This window comes from Pelophylax lessonae, assembly GCF_965119305.1.
Source record: "Pelophylax lessonae genome assembly, chromosome: 3".
Lineage (NCBI taxonomy): Eukaryota > Metazoa > Chordata > Amphibia > Anura > Ranidae > Pelophylax > Pelophylax lessonae.
Genome location: NC_138770.1, coordinates 31,545,845 through 31,565,398, shown reverse-complemented (window position 1 = coordinate 31,565,398; position 19,554 = coordinate 31,545,845). Strand labels below are relative to the sequence as shown.

Genomic DNA, 19,554 nt, shown 5'->3' with positions numbered 1-19,554 from the left:
TCACCCAGGCAAGAGGTTTAGATGGAGAACAGGAGTGCATCACAGCCAAAACCAGGATGCTGGAATGAGGAGCAGAAGCACAACTGTCAGGAACCATAAACCAGGCAGAGACAGAAAATGCAGTTAAAATCACACCTGTAATGTAATAGCAAAAATAACACAGAACAGGAGCGTAGTCAAAAACAGAAGCCAGGGTTTGGAAGCCAGAACAGGTAATCAGACAAGCCAGGATCAGAAATCAATAGAGACATCAGCCAGGCCAAGTCATAACAGGAACACAGCAGAGACACACTGGAGATGTTGACCAGGCGAAGGCACAGAGGAAATCAGCAAGGCAATTAAATAACAAAAAGGGTCTGGCTGTAGGCTGGACTAATGAGGCAGGTAATGGTAACCAGGTGAGTCACTGTGGAAACAATGAATGGCTGGTAATTTAGCTGTCAGCTGAGCAGCCTCTGTGCACTGAGTAGAGAGCTCCTAATAATCGCAGAAGCCCAGCCCTGACAACAACACACTCCTGACAAACGGATTATACTACTTTTATTAATGGGGGGGGGGGGGGTATTTAGGGAGGATTGGAATATGTATGTCTTTATTTTTTTAGGATTCAAATAGGAATAAAGAGGGAAAAATTTCATTTGTAGTAAAAGTCCAGAATATTTTTTTTCATAATGATCCCAGTCTCAGATATTCATCCTAACGTGTGATCAGTAAAGTCTCCGGAGTACACGGAGATAGCAGGAATATGATGTGTCTTTGCAAAGCCCAAAGACAAAGTTCATCCTTCTGTTTAGGAGAGGTGGGACGCACCCAGGAGAAATGATTCTTTGTGTGCCGAAACCTCACACAGCACCCTCCACAGCTCCTCCTCCCAATGTCCCTCCAATCAGAGTCAGTGAATCCTATGACACCACACTGACCTCACAGCTCCTCCTTCCAATGTCCCTGCAATCAGAGTCAGAGAATGCTATGACATGACACTGACCACACAGCTCCTCCTTCCAATATCCCTCCAATCAGAATCAAAGAATCCTATGACACCACACTGACCTCACAGCTCCTCCCTCCAATATCTCTCTATCCGACTCTTTATTTCTGGTGCTCTTAGGATGTGTGCTGAACCCCAGGCCTCCTTACATTCAAAGTAGGGCAGTTGGATCTGCATTGTATGTAATATAAGAAACCTCAGCATGAAGTGAGGTTTAAATAAAACAATATAAATATATTCAATATAGTAGAAAACAACTACTAGATATATAAGGTGCAGTGGTGGTATAAAGAGAAAACCACTCTAGAGAATTATCTCATCAAATTATAGATACAGATGAATAATACCAATAATAGTAATACAAGGCAAAAAACAAACACATGAAAGAACCATGCAGAAGGGTATAAATAGGATCCATGTAATCTAACTAGTAAAAAACTTTATTGGTTGAAAAATTCCCTGAATGTGGAACACATGAGTGAAATGATCCCCTCCACCAAACACAGCACAAATAACAACACACCAGACCAGTCTAGAGTGCACTAACTGTTCCAGAGGAAGCTTGTACACTCAGCAAGTGAAACGCGTCATTGACAATATACCTTGATGGGGGTCCTGGACTCTCTTTTTTTTTTTTTCTTTTAAATTTTTATTGGAATTTTAGTTTAACAATTTCAACAATAACATTTACAATTATTTGTTACTTCTGACTCATTGCTTGGTACATGTAACAACAGTTAGGGAACCTTCCCGTACCCCTTCTTCCTCTTGGAGACACCAGAGCCTTTGGGATCAATTATTATTTGATATCCATCTGCACGGATTCAGGCAACTTTACCTGCATGTCTGTATTCCAGCGTCCACCTACTACGGCTCATAGAGCTGATTTTGCTGCCTGGTTACATCATCTGCTGCTTAATTAAATCAATTGATTCTACTTCACCAGCGTCGGAGGTGTAGCCTTGGCCAGCCGGACTTTGAAGTGTAACTATGATCCAAGTGGATGGATAGTGCAAGCGCCAGCACTAAGTACTACTAGTGCCTCTCTGTGCCCCGTATCTGGAGGACCTTATCTGGGGAGTTTGCCTTGCCTTTCTGCTTTACCATGCTCCTGTCCTTAGAGATCTATAGCTTTCTTCAATTGCTTTTCCACTACTGATGCTGCCAGCCACTTCATTATTCACATCAAGTGTCATACCTTTTGTGGGTACTTGCCTTATCTCTACTTACTTTATGAGGACTAAGCATTGATGCCCTCTTTCTATTCTGGATCCCATGTTGCTCAATAGTATCTCCATTTGTTAGGACTCATCGGGACCAAACTTCCACTGAATTTTATGAGGAATGCTCTATATCAGGAAGAAAAGCTCAGTAAAAAGGTATAAGTAGTGGGGGTGCATCCATCCCGAAATTGTTTCACAAGGAATATCCTGTAGGATGGAACCCAAAGGTGGGCCTCCTGCACGGAAAAAGCGGGGGAATGGGATGTTTCTGATGCTCTTATGTAAACAGTACAGACATATAGTCAAATATTAAAGTAAAGCAGAAGATGTAGATAGAATAAAAAGATATATCCTTTATTAACACATATAAATCACATATAAAATTTACAAAATTGTATACGGCATATATACATATCTCCAGATGCCTGTTAAAGACAAAAGAACAAAAGAGCAGATCCAACTTCAATTTGTGCCATGCACATGTGCTGGGGAACTGAAACTTGGACCCAAAGACCCCTACGCGTTTCGACTAAGTAGTCTTCCTCAGGGGGAAAGGTGGTCCAGAGTTCCTCAGAACATATATCTAAACATACAATGTAGAGAAGAGATTCACATTAACTGACATATTAAATATCAAAATTATGTAGAAAGGCCATAATGTATTGTACACTTACATTCAGTATTGGTAATTGCACTTAGAAGGTCTGCACATGTAACATATTCTGCAGGTCTCCCCTCAGGGACCCCCAAGAAAGGAAAGAGCCCGATCCAAGTCAGGGGACCACAAGGGGCAGGAGCAATGAAGGGCCGAAGCCGAACCTGATGGAGACATGGCGGGGTGGCAGGTAGGAGGGGAAAGGGGAAGAAAAAGAGATAGAGTGAAAAGAAAAAGAAGAGGAAAAACGAAAAAGAAAATTGAATAAGAAGAAAGGGAAAAAAAAAAAAAAATTTTTTTTTTTCCCTTTCTTCTTATTCAATTTTCTTTTTCGTTTTTCCTCTTCTTTTTCTTTTCACTCTATCTCTTTTTCTTCCCCTTTCCCCTCCTACCTGCCACCCCGCCATGTCTCCATCAGGTTCGGCTTCGGCCCTTCATTGCTCCTGCCCCTTGTGGTCCCCTGACTTGGATCGGGCTCTTTCCTTTCTTGGGGGTCCCTGAGGGGAGACCTGCAGAATATGTTACATGTGCAGACCTTCTAAGTGCAATTACCAATACTGAATGTAAGTGTACAATACATAATGGCCTTTCTACATAATTTTGATATTTAATATGTCAGTTAATGTGAATCTCTTCTCTACATTGTATGTTTAGATATATGTTCTGAGGAACTCTGGACCACCTTTCCCCCTGAGGAAGACTACTTAGTCGAAACGCGTAGGGGTCTTTGGGTCCAAGTTTCAGTTCCCCAGCACATGTGCATGGCACAAATTGAAGTTGGATCTGCTCTTTTGTTCTTTCGTCTTTAACAGGCATCTGGAGATATGTATATATGCCGTATACAATTTTGTAAATTTTATATGTGATTTATATGTGTTAATAAAGGATATATCTTTTTATTCTATCTACATCTTCTGCTTTACTTTAATATTTGACTATATGTCTGTACTGTTTACATAAGAGCATCAGAAACATCCCATTCCCCCGCTTTTTCCGTGCAGGAGGCCCACCTTTGGGTTCCATCCTACAGGATATTCCTTGTGAATGCTCTATATCACACACTGTTTTATTTTAGCATGAGGATGTTGGTTTAATCACTACCTTTATGGTAGTATGCACTGCTTGATTTACACCCTTGTGGCTTTGTCTGTCTGAGATTTCTCGAGGATCAACACTTGTAACTCCCTTGTGGAGTAGTTGATACCCTGCACAACCACTCAGGAGTACATCAAATGTAGCACCCTCCTAGGTAGGTGCTAGTGAGGGAGTATAGGTTTTGGCTTTGTCTGCCTATCAGAGGAGCAGCAGGGAAATCTATATTGCTTTCTACCTACCAGAGAGCAGTATCTGTGAGTTAGGGCTGCTCAGTGTGTGAGTCATTGGGTCTAGAGAGTGTTTCACACTGATCCAATAAGGAGGCATGTTGGGACAGTGGGAGGAAACCTGACCAATGGGTACACAGGCTTTGATACAGTCCCAGTGATTGGCAGAGTTTGGTTGTCTCGTTGCATTGTGGGATACTGTATAAAATCCAGGAGCACATGTGCTGCGTGGTCTTTAGCTGGTGAGCAGAGTCCCGGAGGGAGGGTGCAGCTGCCTCCTCCTCTGTAGTGGTGTCACATGGTGACAGGCGGTCAGGCTGGGGACCAGAGGAAAGGAACTGAACCTAGAGGTCCAGGAGAACTGACTGGAGGGGTAGAGACACTCGAGACCCTCGAAAAACAGTATCGTGGGTACAGGGGATCGTGTCCAGGGGCCTGACCTGAGGGGGACCACCCCGGTGTAGGATAGTCAGAGGATGGGTGTCAGTCTGTGGAGTGAAAGGGGATACTAGGAAGGTATCCTGAAGATAATCTATACTATCAATTTATCTGCACAGAGACTTCATCTAAAATCCACCTAGTGGCAGGGTAAATCAGCAGCCTGGCTGCATCGCAAATAAGAAGTCCTCTACCATTGTGAATGGTTTGATTTGGAGTATCCCACTCTTCCCTTCAACCATTCCTAATTAAATAAAACAACAAAAAAATAACTACATCCCCTAGACTGTTTATTGACTGAGCCAAGGAGTAAAGTGTTAAATTGTGCATGCTGCAGTTGCTAATGGTAACCCAGGGGGACCCGAAGGTGAAGAATTCAGCAGTCCTCCAGGGGGCAGTGCTACACAAACATGTTAGTGCACTCTGGATTGGTCTCGAGTTTGGACAGTTTTTTACCATTGTCACATTTTATATGTTGTTATTTATGCGGTGTTTGGTGGAGGTGATGTTCTAATCATTTCATTCATGTGTTCCATATTCAGGGAATTTTCTATCAATAAAGTTTTTTACTAGTTATATTACATGGATCTTATTTCTACACTTCCGCATGGTTCTTTCATGTGTTTGTTTTTTGCTTTAAATAAAAAGAAACCTGACCAGTGAGGTGAGGAGGATTCTGGGAATGTCATTTTATTTTACTATTTGTGTTCAAATCTAGAGTTTTCCTCCTGTGAAGTCTGGAGATCATATAACCATCTCATTGCCTCCACCTTCCTCCCTGATAGAATAGAGAGATGAAAAGAAGATTTGAGAAGTCACCAGAGAGATCGTCGAGGATAGGTGAGCGGTGCTGGGAAGGAGGTCATGATGGAGAATCAGCCGCCTCTCACATCACCGGGTAAGAGGAGACTTTATTGTAAAGGAGAGAGCAGTACGGAGGCTCCACCTAGATCCCCCATCATCTGATAAACACATAGAAACAATGTATTCAGTCAGTGTGTGTGTTTCCTACAGATGGATCCAGTAATGGGAACCCACCAGAGAGATGTCCCCATCCTCTGTATTCCCGGGATTCCACACAGGAAGATCACACCATCCCTCACCATCATCAGGTAGATGAGGAACAATCACTGATAGTATCATTAGGATCTGTACATTATCTGCATTGTTACCATTGATGTCATTTTTATTCTATATTCAGGGTGGAAACCTGAGAGATTCTAAAGTTGAGGTTAAAGAAGAGATAAAAGAGGAGGATGATGAGGATGGGGTGATGGAGGAGTCAGAGTTTCTAAAAGAACACAAAGATCTGTACCAGGACACCATGGAGGAGTCATCCAGCTACAGAAACCCACCAGAGAGATGTCCCCGTCCTCTGTATTCCCGGGATTCCTCACAGGAAGGTCACACCATCCCTCAATGTTACAAGGTTGGTGGATGGAGCATCTAGAACATGGACTTCTGGAGAGGATGTGTTTTTTCTTTTTATATAATATCACAATAATAAAGCTTATATCTTCCAGATGATATTCTCTCTCATTTTCTTGGTTTAGAGTGGAGATCCAATAGATATAGAATTTGAGGTTAAAGCAGAAGAAGAAGATAGGTATGTGAGGAATGATCAGCAGTCTATGGAAGAGGATGGAATAACGGGGACATTTATAGAGGAGGACACTCCTACAGAGATCAGCACAGGTGGGTCATTAACACTAAATGCATTCCTCCACCCATACTGCTCACTGATTGGTCCAGAGTAGGGCGGGGACTGGGTGATATCAGCCTGTAATCCCCTGGTCACTTTCCTGAGCTGTGTTCCCCATCCTGTATTTCTCTCGGATAATCTTCCTTCTCTGTGCTGCAGACACAATTTATGTCTCTAGACTGGATTTATGGAGATTCTGGGATTCAGCTGGCATTAAAATGTTGATTTTTTTTTTTACCATAGATGTTGCTTGACCTAGGCACCTGGGGTATGTACCTTGAGTCTTCTGCCCCATGCCCAGGTCTATCAAGATCCCTGACAGAACAATTCTCCCGGGGTTATTTGCTCTGTTCATTACTGGCTGTGCTGGGTGGAGGGATATGTCTGTATAGTCTCACACCCAGGTCACTGAGTGCAGTCTAAGGAGATGGGAGGCAGCGGTGTGGGACCTCTGCAACTGATTACTGAACATAAATATTATGAGTCCTGACCCCTGCATTATATACTCTATGTTGTACATTACAGACTTCTGCTCTCTCCCCTCTACCCACTGCTATATATACACATAATATGGATTCTCTTTTGTTACACCCATTTCCTACCAGATGGACATTTTATATCTGATGATTTGATTGGAGGACAGACTTTTACATGTTGATAATAATTTGATAACATCCTCCCAACTTTGGAACCTTAAACAGAAAGTGATAATGAGGGAGGAGTCAGTAACCCAATGATGGTTGTCTTCAGGATCGGTCCAGTCATCATCTTGGTTGGTTAGAGGAACCAATCTGCTGATGTCTAATAATAATCTTTGTATTTCTATTTTAGTAGATGGACGGGAGATGAGGAAAACCTCAGAGGATTGTCTCACTTTGTCTCCAGACTGTAAAGTAGAAGACGAGGACATCACACAGTATAGTCCAGGAGAAAACCCGGCTACCACAAATGTCCATCCGGCACCACACAGTGTAGATGGACCATCGTATTCCTCTTATCCTGAGGAACCTCAGACTGTGAGGGACGGTGCCGTCCTTACAGCAGATAAGAGATTCTCCTGTAATGAGTGCGGGAAGTGTTTCCGTTTTAAATGCAGGCTTAATGTGCATAAAAGATCTCACACCAGTGAGAAGCCGTATTCCTGTCCTGAGTGCGGGAAATGTTTTTCACAGAAATCCACTCTTTCAAGACATCAGAGATTTCACACGGGGGAAAAGCCATATTCCTGTTCTGAATGCGGGAAATGTTTTTCAGAGAAGTCCACTCTTTCCAATCATCAGAGATTGCACAATGGTGAGAAGCCGTATTCCTGTCCTGAGTGTGGGAAATGTTTTGCACAGAAGCCTAATCTTTACAAACATCAGAGATCTCACACAGGGGAGAAGCCGTATTCCTGTCCTGAGTGCGGGAAATGTTTTTCAGAGAAGTCCACTCTTTCCGTGCATCAGAGATCGCACACTGGTGAGAAGCCGTATTCCTGTCCTGAGTGCGGGAAATGTTTTTCAGATAAGTCCACTCTTTTCGTGCATCAGAGATCTCACACTGGTGAGAAGCCGTATTCCTGTCCTGAGTGTGGGAAATGTTTTTCACATAAGATTGTTCTTTCCTCACATCAGAGATTGCATACTGGTGAGAAGCCGTATTCCTGTTCTGAGTGCGGGAAATGTTTTTCAGAGAAGTCCACTCTTTCCACACATCAGAGATTGCACACTGGTGAGAAGCCGTATTCCTGTTCTGAGTGCGGGAAATGTTTTTCAATGAAGTCCACTCTTTCCACACATCAGAGATTGCACACTGGTGAGAAGCCGTATTCCTGTTCTGAATGCGGGAAATGTTTTTCAGAGAAGTCAGCTCTTTCCACACATCAGAGATCGCACACTGGTGAGAAGCCATATTCCTGTTCTGAGTGCGGGAAATGTTTTTCATTGAAGTCCCATGTTTACAGACATCAGAGATCTCACACGGGGGAGAAGCCGTATTCCTGTCCTGAGTGCGGGAAATGTTTTGCACGCAAGTCCCATCTTTACAGACATCAGAGATCTCACACAGGGGAGAAGCCACTTTCCTGTACTGAGTGAGGGAAATATTTTGCACAGAAGTCCCATCTTTCCACACATCAGAGATCTCACACGGGGGAGAAGCCGTATTCCTGTCCTGAGTGCGGGAAATGTTTTTTGGATAAGTCCAATCTTAACAGACATCAGAGATCTCACACGTGTGAGAAGTAGTATTCCTGTCCTGAGTGAGGGAATTTTTCCTCACTGAAGTCCTGTCTTCCTGTACATCAGGGGTCCCACGCAACCCTGGAGGTGTATTAGTGCCTTGAGTGTGGGAAATGTCTTCTATATGAATGCTGGTGGACATGTGGGTAAGAAGCACACCCTGATATACACCTCAGATATACTCCATGGCTGATCTTCATCATGTAAGAAACACTTCATAAGGAGATCAGAGATCACCAAAGACATGGATTAAGTGTTGTCCCGTGTTGGCCATTGATAGCAGGAGAAAAATAAAAATGGAGTCCTTACCTTTCATTGGCTGAGTACATTTTGTGTGGGAAGATTTCATAAACACTTACAGATCTGGTTGTTATAAATGTGTTGATAAAATGTGACCCGCATTCCCCCAGTCATGGTGAATTGGGATTTCCTATAATGGTCAGTTCCATCTAGTGGCCATAATGTGCTTTCCTGAAAGATGTCTATGGCAGCATACGTTTGGGTAGCCCCTCCCTCGTTCCTCCCCCATAAGACCCCACCCCCATAAATGTTCAGGATAAGCCAATTGCTGCGTTCCTTTTTTTGTCCTCCTCACTTATAGGACCATTTTTGTATGAAGTTTTCCTACCTATTGGAAGTATTGGTGGGCGGGTCTGGTGCTGGGCAGCTGTGCGGGATGTCAGGAACTTCCTTTGGTATCCAGAAGTCTTCCAGGATGTCCCAAATGGTCTTTAAGTCCCCAGCTATCAGCGGGGTGGTGTTATGGCACACATATGTAGCGGATCCATGCCTGGAGAGTGGGCCCTGTCATCGGTGGCCATTTGCATTGGCTGGCAGCCCAGCTGTTAGCGGGGGGCCATTAAGTGTTGGACACGTGAAATTTGTTTCGGTGCGAATACAAATTCCGACAAGTTTTTGGTTATTCCTAGATTCAGATGTATCCAAATCTCCAAATGAAATTGTAATGAATTTTGTTGAAATCTGTTAAAATTTTGTTGTTTATTCATTTTCTAACAAATTCCAACTTTTCAGAACGATTCGAATTCGGGTCAGTCAAAAAAAATGATCGACCGATGCAAATTCTGTGTGAAGAAATAGCTGGTTGTTAAGCAGCAAGCCGAGAAGCCGGCCACCCGCATCCTTACCAACCATGACTCATCAGCTGTCAGCGGGCTTCCCCACTGACAGATGAATGGAAAGAAAATAATGCCGGCATTGCCTGGCAATAGAACAAAACGGCGTTGTCCCCCTCCCCCTTTCCATACCAGACCCTTCGGTTAGGGATAGACCGATATGTTTTTTTCAGGGCCGATACTGATATTTTGGTCACAACGTATCGGTATCGGCCGATATTTTGTACATTTTAAAGTTTTGAAAATGAAGACAATTTTTGACACAAATCTAGTACTGAACATGTTAATATTTGTATAATGCTTAATGGCTAGCTGGCACCCTGTGGTCGATGGGTGGCTGGCTGGTACCCTGTGGTTGGTGGCTGGCTGGTACCCTGTGGTGGGTGGGTGGCTGGCTGGCACCCTGAGATGACTGGGTGGCTGGCTGGCACCCTGAGGTGGGTGGGTGGCTGGTACATGGCCGGTGGGTGGCTGACTGGCTGGTACAGGGCCTGTGACTGGCTGGTACAGGGCCTGTGAGTGGCTGGCTGGCACCCTGTGGTGTTTTGGTGGGTGTCTGGCACCCTGTGGTAGGTGGGTGGCTGGCTGGCACCCTGTGGTGGATGACTTGCTGGCACAGGGGCTGTGGGTGGCTGGCTGCAAGAGAGCTGCCCCAAAGCACCCCCCCATGTTGGGGGCATGTGGCCTGGTATGGGTTTGGAGGGGGGCACTTGTTGTCCCCCCTTTCCTGACCTGCCGAACTGCATGCTCAGGTAAAGGTGGTCTGGTATGGATTTTGGGGGGACCCCATGCCATTTATTTTAAACATTTTTCTATTGCTGGGCAATGCCGGCATTCTTTTCTTTCCAGCTGATGAGTCATGGTTGGTAAGGATGTGGGTGGGCGGCTTCCCGACTTGCTGCTTAACAACCAGCTATTTCTTCACACAGAATTTAAATTAGTGGATCGTTTCTCGACCGATCAGAATCCCAATCGTTCTCAAAGTGTGAAATGAAACAAAATCTAGAAAGCAAAATAAAATAACTAAACAGATTTATCTGAAACAAAACAAATATTTCCATTCTGCTCATGTCTATGATGTTCAGCTTAAATATTAATTAATATGGTAACTGATGTTGTATGTTTAAATAGAGAGAAAGCAGTATGGCGGGTTTTCTATGACTAAATGCTTGTAGTGTGAAACGCGTTGACAGTCTCCTTTCTCCTGCCATGTTGTCACTTCTGGATATATTCTAATAAAGGAGTATTTTGTTGGAGCATGGTTGTCCATGCAAGTTTCTTTTGATGCCTCAGTGACCAGCTGGACTTGCACTGATTGTGCGAGCAGAATAATGTGTACCAACCTAGAATGGGATATATTTGCGGGTTATCTTCACTAGTTTATTATTTTCCTCTATATAATATTTTCTAATTCTTCAATCAGCCCTCGCTGTCTTCTACTGTCTACACAGAAGCAGTGTTCCCGGATCGGTGCAACCTTGGGAGCTGTACTCAGACCCCCACGCTCTGGAAATGCCCTGTAATGTTGTTTCAGGCATTGGATCCAGCATGAGGTGTTCCCTATGGCACTTGGTGCAATGTGTTGAGTTAGCCGCAGGGTTCTATACAGGTCCAGGGTTGTAGTTCATCACTATGGAACCTCATAAATTTGGAACCCAGTCCCTGAGGAACTCTTCGGGGGTATGCCCACCATTTTGAGTAAAGCATGGACCTTATATACAGTCCAGCATTCAGGACAGATAAGACAGGGTCACCCTGTAACTTTGACCATTACTCTATAAAACATTATTAAGTCTGGAATGTATTCCCCTTACGGCATAAGCTTTTCAAACTTTGCGCTAAAATTCAGAGCTCAGTCTCAGGTGGATGACCAGGTGTTACGTCACACCACTTGTCACACCCTTTAATGCCACTTCCACCTAGAGTCCTGATAAGGTACTCCGGTGCCCTTTCACCACTCGTTGCAGGACAGTCAACACCTGGGTTACCGCGTACTCCTTTCAGACACACTGCACCCTATCTCCTACACCCTATTCCATGAGTACCACACAGGGGGATACCCTCACTTGTAGCTATGGTGGAGACCAGGAGAAAGGGAGCCAATTCTAAATCACAGGAGATTGGCTCTGCCAAAGGTCCACTCAATACTCAGCCTTGAAGTGACAATGTGTCTCTTGTACCAGAGTAGGACCCAGTTTTACCACCAATGTCCATATCCAGTTCTAGCTCTATCTCAGGCACACAACATGTGGCCTTCCTGACGAAAGCAGAATTTTCTGTCACCTTTATGGTGGTTAAGCTAGAAGCTCATTCTAGAAGAGGGGTGCAAAGTGAACAGAAGGACAGAGCAGCAGAATGTCTTAGTGGTCAACACCTTGTCCCAACCGGGACACTTCTTCCTGCATTGTAGGATGTCAGATTAGGCATTTATGAAGAGGAAGAGCTTTTCCAGCATAATAAGCAGGGATTTTTTTCAGTGGCAATGCGGGGGACCGCAAATAGGGCACCTCTAGCACTGACCCCTATTTTGGCAAGGGGGGTCTCTTGTTGCTGAGGAGGTCTATTATTGCTGGTGGAGGACCTACTATTGCTGGGGGATGGGTCTTAAATTTCTGGGGGTCAGTTGTTGCTGGGAGGGGTCGGTTGTTGCTGGGAGGGGTCTATTGATGCTGGCTGTGGGGAGACCTGTTGTTGCAGCCAGTAGTTTATTATTTGCCAGGGGGGAATCTGTTATGGATGGTCCATTTTTGTTAGGGGATCTTTCGTTACCGGCTGCAGGGAATCTATTTTACTGTTTTTCTTGTTATCTTTACCAAATTCCATACAAATTACTCAGCACCACAAAATGATACCTGGTTCTGTATTGTCTAAAAGGGCAGTACTGGGAGGTGGGTAGAGGGTGGAACCAAGAAATGGTGCTTGGAGGTGTGTAGAGGGCTGAACCAAGGACTGGTACTTGGAGATGGGTAGGGGTGGAACCAAGAAATGGTGGGTGGAACCAAAGAATGGTGCTCAGAGGTGGTTAGGGTTTGGAACCAAAGAATGGTGCTCAGAGGTGGTTAGGGGTTGGAACCAAGTAATTGTGCTCGGAGGTGGGTAGGGATGGGAACCCAGGAATGGTGCTCAGAGGTGGGTAGGGGTTGGAACCAAGGAATGGTGCTCGGAGGTGGGTAGAGGGATGGAACCAAGGAATGATACTCAGAGGTGGGTAGGGACAGAGAAAGGGGTAGTACCTGCATCTATTCTCTGGGAAAACAGGCCCTGATAATGAGTCACCTGTTTGCTTGATGTGGCCTTTGTGAGCTTAGCCATATGAGTTGTCATTGGAGTATGCTGTGTCCATCAAGGGTATACTCAGTCATGATAATTGAATGTGTCCTTGGAGGGGTGCAGCATCTTCTGGTGGTAACTTCATGTGTTGGTCTTGGTCTTGTTCTTCAGGGGTATATCTGTCTGCAGTTGCAGCCTGTGAACCGGCCCTAACCCTTGCCTGTCTTCCAATGCAATGGAAGATGGAATTAAAAATATTGATTCTATCCTAAAGAATAATAGAGTAATGGTCAGAGGTATAGGGTGACCCTGTCTTATCTGTCCAAAATGCTGGACTGTATATAAAGTCCATGCTCTACCACCAATGTCCGTTTCTGGTTCTAGCTCTTTCTCAGACACACAACATGTGGGCTACCTGACCAAAGTAGAATTTTCTGTCTCCATTCCTTGGACAGATTACGTCTTAATATGGCCATCTTTGTCCACAGCTCTAAAACTCCCCGCCTCTTCTCCCGATCCAGTTTCCCAACCGGAGTCAGATCCCGATATGCCGTTCCTAGAGGATGCAGAGACAGGAGGGAATGGTGAGGATATGGATGCCGTACTGGAGGAAGGTGCAGAGGATTTCTCTCCCCCACATTGTCATTATAATGAAGAAGGACCTTCACACAACATGCTTGCTAACGTTGAAAAGCTCATTTCCTCTGTCTGCAAGATCCTTGACATTATACCAATGAGAAGAAGATTGGGATTCTGGCACTCCAAATTGTTTATGTCTCTACAAATAAGCGGATGCTTAGGGGACCGCGGACATTATTCTCCTATATTAAACCACTTCCCGCCCAACGACCTCATATGACGTCATGGACTTTGAGTGAAGATATCTGGATGATGGGTGGAGCTACAGGCATCATTCACATATCTTCTTTTTCTGCCGGTGATTCCCTGCCCCATAGAATGAATCATATGGGCTGTTCAGCCGCTTGATTGTTTTTACAGGCGCCGCCCTCCAGAAAGTAAAAAATATTGTTTTTCTTTTTATTTTAAAGTTGTCGGTCATTTTTTGATTATAGCGCATCAATTTTATTTGGGTACAGCTTTGCACGACCGCAAAATTTTCAATTAAATTAACGCAAAAAATGGCCTGGTCATGAAGAGGGGTAAATTTTCCAGGGCTGAAGTTAACTGCCAATTGCGCGGTCGTGCGACACTGTACCCAAATAAAATCGATGTCCATTTTTTTCCCACAAATAGAGATTTATTTTGGGGATATTTAATCACCTCTCCGGTTTTTCATTTTTGCACTATAAACAAAAAATTTCTGACAAAACAATATTTTTTACTTTCTGCTATAAAACTTCCAATAAAAATGTAAAAAAAATGAATTTCTTCATCAATTTATGGCAATATGTATTCTGCTACATGTTTTTGTTTAAAATAAATCTCAATAAGTGTATTTTAATTGGTTTGCGCAAAAAAGTTCTTGTCTATAAACCTATGGGATATATTTATGGAATTTTTTTTTTTTTTACTAGTAATAGCGGCGATCGGTGACTTACAGCGGGACTTTATTGTGGCGGACAAATCAGACACTAAATGACACTTTGTGGGAACCAGTGACACCAATACAGTGATCTGTACTAAAAATATGCACAGTCACTGTACTAATGACACTGAGAAGGGGCGACTTAAGGGTTAAATGTGTGCCTAGCCAGTGTTTTTGTATTGGGGGAGGTGCTTTTACTAGGGGAAGGCATGGATCAGTGCCTCTGCTTTGCAGGAACACAGGATCCATTCCTTCCCTACTGACAGAACGGCAATCTGCCTTGTTTACATAGCCAGATTGCCATTTTGCCTGTGTACCGAACTATCAGCGGGTGCCGGCGGATATCGCGTCTGCGGGACCTGCTGTGTAGAATCACAGTGGTAGGGAGCCGCCGGCAGAGCGCACTTGCGCACACTACCTGGAAGTGCAGGATCACGTTTATATACGGGGTTCTGAGCAGCACGGCCGCCCTGTAGCAATAAAACTGCTATAGGGAGGTTGGAAAGTAGTAAATACTTTTTTCTTTCACACCCCCAAATTTTGAGTCCCCCAAAATGATATTCCAGACTCTGAATCTAGAAGGTGTTTAAAAGGGGTCCATAAAGCAAAGAAACCAAAAACAACTGTGTGAGGTCAACCAGGAAATAAATACCAAACTGTTAATCCGAGCATGCAGCCTGCCTGGCCAGGAAAGGGGGGGGGGGTGAGTGTGTGATGGTAATAAGCAGTAATATATTTCTCCCCCCTTGGTGGGAGTGGAGATGACCCATCTATAAGGATATACAGTACATACACACACAGCACAAGGCCATGTTCACACTACGAGGCATTTCTCGGGGCTGCAGTTCCTCTGAGCTCCACAAGGTGGTAATCTCACTTCTACCCAGACAGGAAGTATATATGGAAGACAGGAAGTGAAGTCAGTTATAGAAAGGAAGTGATGTCAAGTATAAAAGAGACGTTTTCGGGTGAAAGGTGAGTTGGGAGGAAGTAGATAGAAGACATTGTTGGACGTGGCAGCAGACGAGGTAATAAGATCTTATTTTCTATTTACACCCAGCAACCCCCGTCCTCTTCCTCCATAGTAACTGTGACCTCTTTTATCTCCAGCAAATGATGATACACACATATATAGTGTGGAAACCTAGATTAACCCCTTCAGGGTCAGAACATTCCTCCACTTACAGGGTCAGAAAATTCTCTTCATTCTGGAAATTTGTCACCTTTCCCACCAATCATCTTCTCACCTTAGCAGTCTCTTGTAACGAGGGATGAGATTTGGGTTCTCCTGAAATTTGCCCTTTCACACCCTTCCTCTGAAGATACAAATATCCCCATGCCTCATTTTATTAACCATGTGTCTGCCCCTCCTGTAGGCCCAGGATCGGCATGGTGAATGGAGTGGAGGGTGATCAGTTCTCAGATCTCCTCTCTGGGGAATGAATCCAGAAGAGATGAGCATTTCATCACTTCCAGGTTCAGTGCCATCATTCCCTGGTCACTGTAGTCAGTGAAGAAGCTGGTTGATCTCGATCTGTATTTCATCAGCTTCACTGGGGTCCATAGGTGACGTTGGAGGTCTAATAGACCCCTAGTGTCTCCTTAAAGAGGACCTGTCATTTATATTACGCTATCACAAAGGGGGGTATTGGCCGCACACTAGAGTGAGAGCAATGAATCTGGGGCCGTTATTACCAGGTTTCTCTAAACGAATGACCTGTAGGAGCTTTTATAGTGTTGTCTTTGCACCATGTTGGGTAATGAATTTAGACACTATTTCATGGGGACACATAGTTTTAAGAGTTGACGTAATTGTGTGTATGTGGGGGGGGGGAGGGGGCTTTGTTTTTACAAGCATAACATGCAGATTTTATCGTGTGTGAAAATTTAATTTTGTTTAAAGCCCATCTCTGGGGAAACAAAAAATAACCAAAACCCAAATGAGCATTTAACCCTCGTATAATGGGGGCAGCCCCACTTCAAGGGTTACATGGTCATTTATTTGTAGGGAACCAGTAAAAGCTTGTTTACTTATCTGATCCTCTGATCCCTCAATACCGGCACTCTCCTCTACTCCCCTACACTCTGGCAGTGGACTGTCCCTCCTCCTGTCTAATCAAGGGCTTTGGGCTGTGCATTGGTCTTGATGGTCTCAGAGAACCTGTGACCACTCTTCATAAAAAAATCCCCTTAATTTACCCTACATGTTCCAATTCCCACCGGGTGCAACCCGCCTATATCCCCTTATATCCCCATCCTAATATTGTCCAACCAATGCAATCCAGATAATTCTTCATTATCCGTCTACAGAGAAACTCGCATAGATCACATGACCACGCCAATGAGGATGGAGGAGGATCAGAGTCACATGACTGAGAGGTTATTAAGCCACACCCTGGAGATCATCTACCTACTTATCGGAGAGGTGAGGAGGATTCTGGGAGGTCACATGACATCACTCTTATCTCTATTAATAAAACACAGACCTGACCGGAGAGGTGAGGAGGATTCTGGGAGGTCACATGACATCACTCTTATCTCTATTAATAAAACACAGACCTGACCGGAGAGGTGAGGAGGATTCTGGGAGGTCACATGTCATCACTCTTGTCTAGTCTGGTCAATAGACCATGTTCTTATTGTAGACATATAGATGATGTCAGATAATTGATATCGGTTTATCTTTCTCCTGATCTGTAGGATTGTGTTGTAGTGAAGGAGTCTACTGGAGAGCCAATCTCAGGAGGATGGAGCAGGACCCAAATGCCCACCATGGTGCCTCCACCTCGTTCTCCGATACCTGAGAGAATCAAAGAGCAGAAGATCCTGGAACTGACCACCATGATGGTCCATCTGCTGACAGGGGAGGTGAGCGGTGCAGGGAATTCTGGGACATTATCCAGTAACAGACAAGGGATGTGTCTGGATGGTGACTGTATCATTGTGTGTTTCAGGTTCCTATAAGGTGTCAGGATGTCACTGTCTATTTCTCCATGGAGGAGTGGGAGTATTTAGAAGGACACAAGGATCTCTACAAGGACGTCATGATGGAGAATCAGCCGCCCCTCACATCACCGGGTAAGAGACTTTATTGTAAAGGAGAGAGCAGTTCGGAGGGTCCACCTAGATCCCCCATCATCTGATAAACACATAGAAACAATGTATTCAGTCAGTGTGTGTGTTTCCTACAGATGGATCCAGTAATGGGAACCCACCAGAGAGATGTCCCCGTCCTCTGTATTCCCGGGATTCCACACAGGAAGGTCACACCATCCCTCACCATCATCAGGTAGATGAGGAACAATCACTGATAGTATCATTAGGATCTGTACATTATCTGCATTGTTACCATTGATGTCATTTTTATTATATATTCAGAGTGGAAACCTGAGAGATTCTAAAGTTGAGGTTAAAGCAGAGATAAAAGAGGAGGATGATGAGGATGGGGTGATGGAGGAGTCAGAGTTTCTAAAGGAACACAAAGATCTGTACCAGGACACCATGGAGGAGTCATCCAGCTACAGAAACCCACCAGAGAGATGTCCCCGTCCTCTGTATTCCCAGGATTCCACACAGGAAGGTCACACCATCCCTCACTGTTACAAGGTCAGTGGATTGGAGCATCTAGAACATGGACTTCTGGAGAGGATGTTTTTTTTTTTTTTTTTTTTTTTATAATATCACAATATTAAAGCTTATAACTTTCAGATGATATTCTCTCTCATTTTCTTGGTTTAGAGTGGAGATCCAATTGATATAGAATTTGAGGTTAAAGCAGAAGAAGAAGAAGAAGAGAGGTATGTGAGGGATGATCAGCAGTCTATGGAGGAGGATGGAATAACGGGGACATTTATAGGGGAGGACACTCCTACAGAGATCAGCACAGGTGGGTCATTAACACTAAATACTGTACATACATGACATAAATACATGTAATCCACCACTGATTACTGAATACCAATATTATGAGTCCTGACCCCTGCGCTATATACTCTATGTTGTATTACAGACTTCTGCTCTATCCCCTCTACCAACTGCTACAGTATCTCACAAAAGTAAGTACACCTCTCACATTTTTGGAAATATTTTATTCTATCTTTTCATGTGACAACACTGAAGAAATGACACTTTGCTACAATGTAAAGTAGTCAGTGTACAGCTTGTATAACAGTGTCAATTTGCTGTCCCCTCAAAATAACTCAACACACAGCCATTAATGTCAAAACCGCTGGCAACAAAAGTGAGTAAATCCCTAAGTGACAATGTCCAAATTTGGCCCAAAGTGTCAATATTTTGTGTGGCCACCATTATTTTTCCCTCTTGGGCATGGAGTTAACCAGAGCTTCACAGGTTGCCACTGGAGTCCTCTTCCACTCCTCCATGATGACATCACAGAGCTGGTGGATGTTAGAGACCTTGCACTCCTCCATCTTCCATTTGAGGATGCCCCACAGATGCTCAATAGGGTTTAGGTCTGGAGACATGCTTGTCCAGTCCTTCACCTTTACCCTCAGCTTCTCTAGCAAGGCAGTGGTCGTCTTAGAGGTGTGTTTGGTGTCGTTATCATGTTGGAATATTGCCATGCGGCCCAGTCACTGAAGGAAGGGGATCATGCTATGCTTCAGTATGTCACAGTACATGTTAGCATTCATGGTTCCCTCAATGAACTGTAGCTCCCCAGTGCCGGCAGCACTCATGCAGCCCCAGACCATGACACTCCAACCACCATGCTTGACTGTAGGCAAGACACACTTGTCTTTGTACCCCTTACCTGGTTGCCGCCACACACGCTTGACACCATCTGAACCAAATAAGTTTATCTTGGTCTCATCAGATCACAGGACACGGTTGCAGTAATCCATGTCCTTAGTCTGCTTGTCTTCAGCAAACTGTTTGCGGGATTTCTTGTGCATCATCTTTAGAAGAGGCTTCCTTCTGGGATGACAGCCATGCAGACCAATTTGATGCAGTGTGCGGCGTATGGTCTGAGCACTGACAGGCCGACCCCTCACCCCTTCAACCTCTGCAGCAATGCTGGCAGCACTCGTACGTCTA

The 19,554-nt window shown here is 44.3% G+C and overlaps 1 protein-coding gene across 1 annotated transcript in view; it reads left to right on the top strand.

The window, feature by feature from the left end:
* The window catches only part of LOC309550269 (uncharacterized protein), a gene marked incomplete at its 5' end in the record, with an annotated part of 110,052 nt that extends 101,515 nt beyond the window's left edge, over positions 1-8,537 (top strand). Inside the window, one exon of the mRNA XM_082250677.1 lies at positions 8,180-8,537. Within this exon, the coding sequence (XP_082106803.1) occupies positions 8,180-8,406 (227 nt within the window). The 3' untranslated portion in view covers positions 8,407-8,537. The remainder of the gene's footprint in view (positions 1-8,179) is intronic.
* Positions 8,538-19,554: the final 11,017 nt, after the last annotated feature.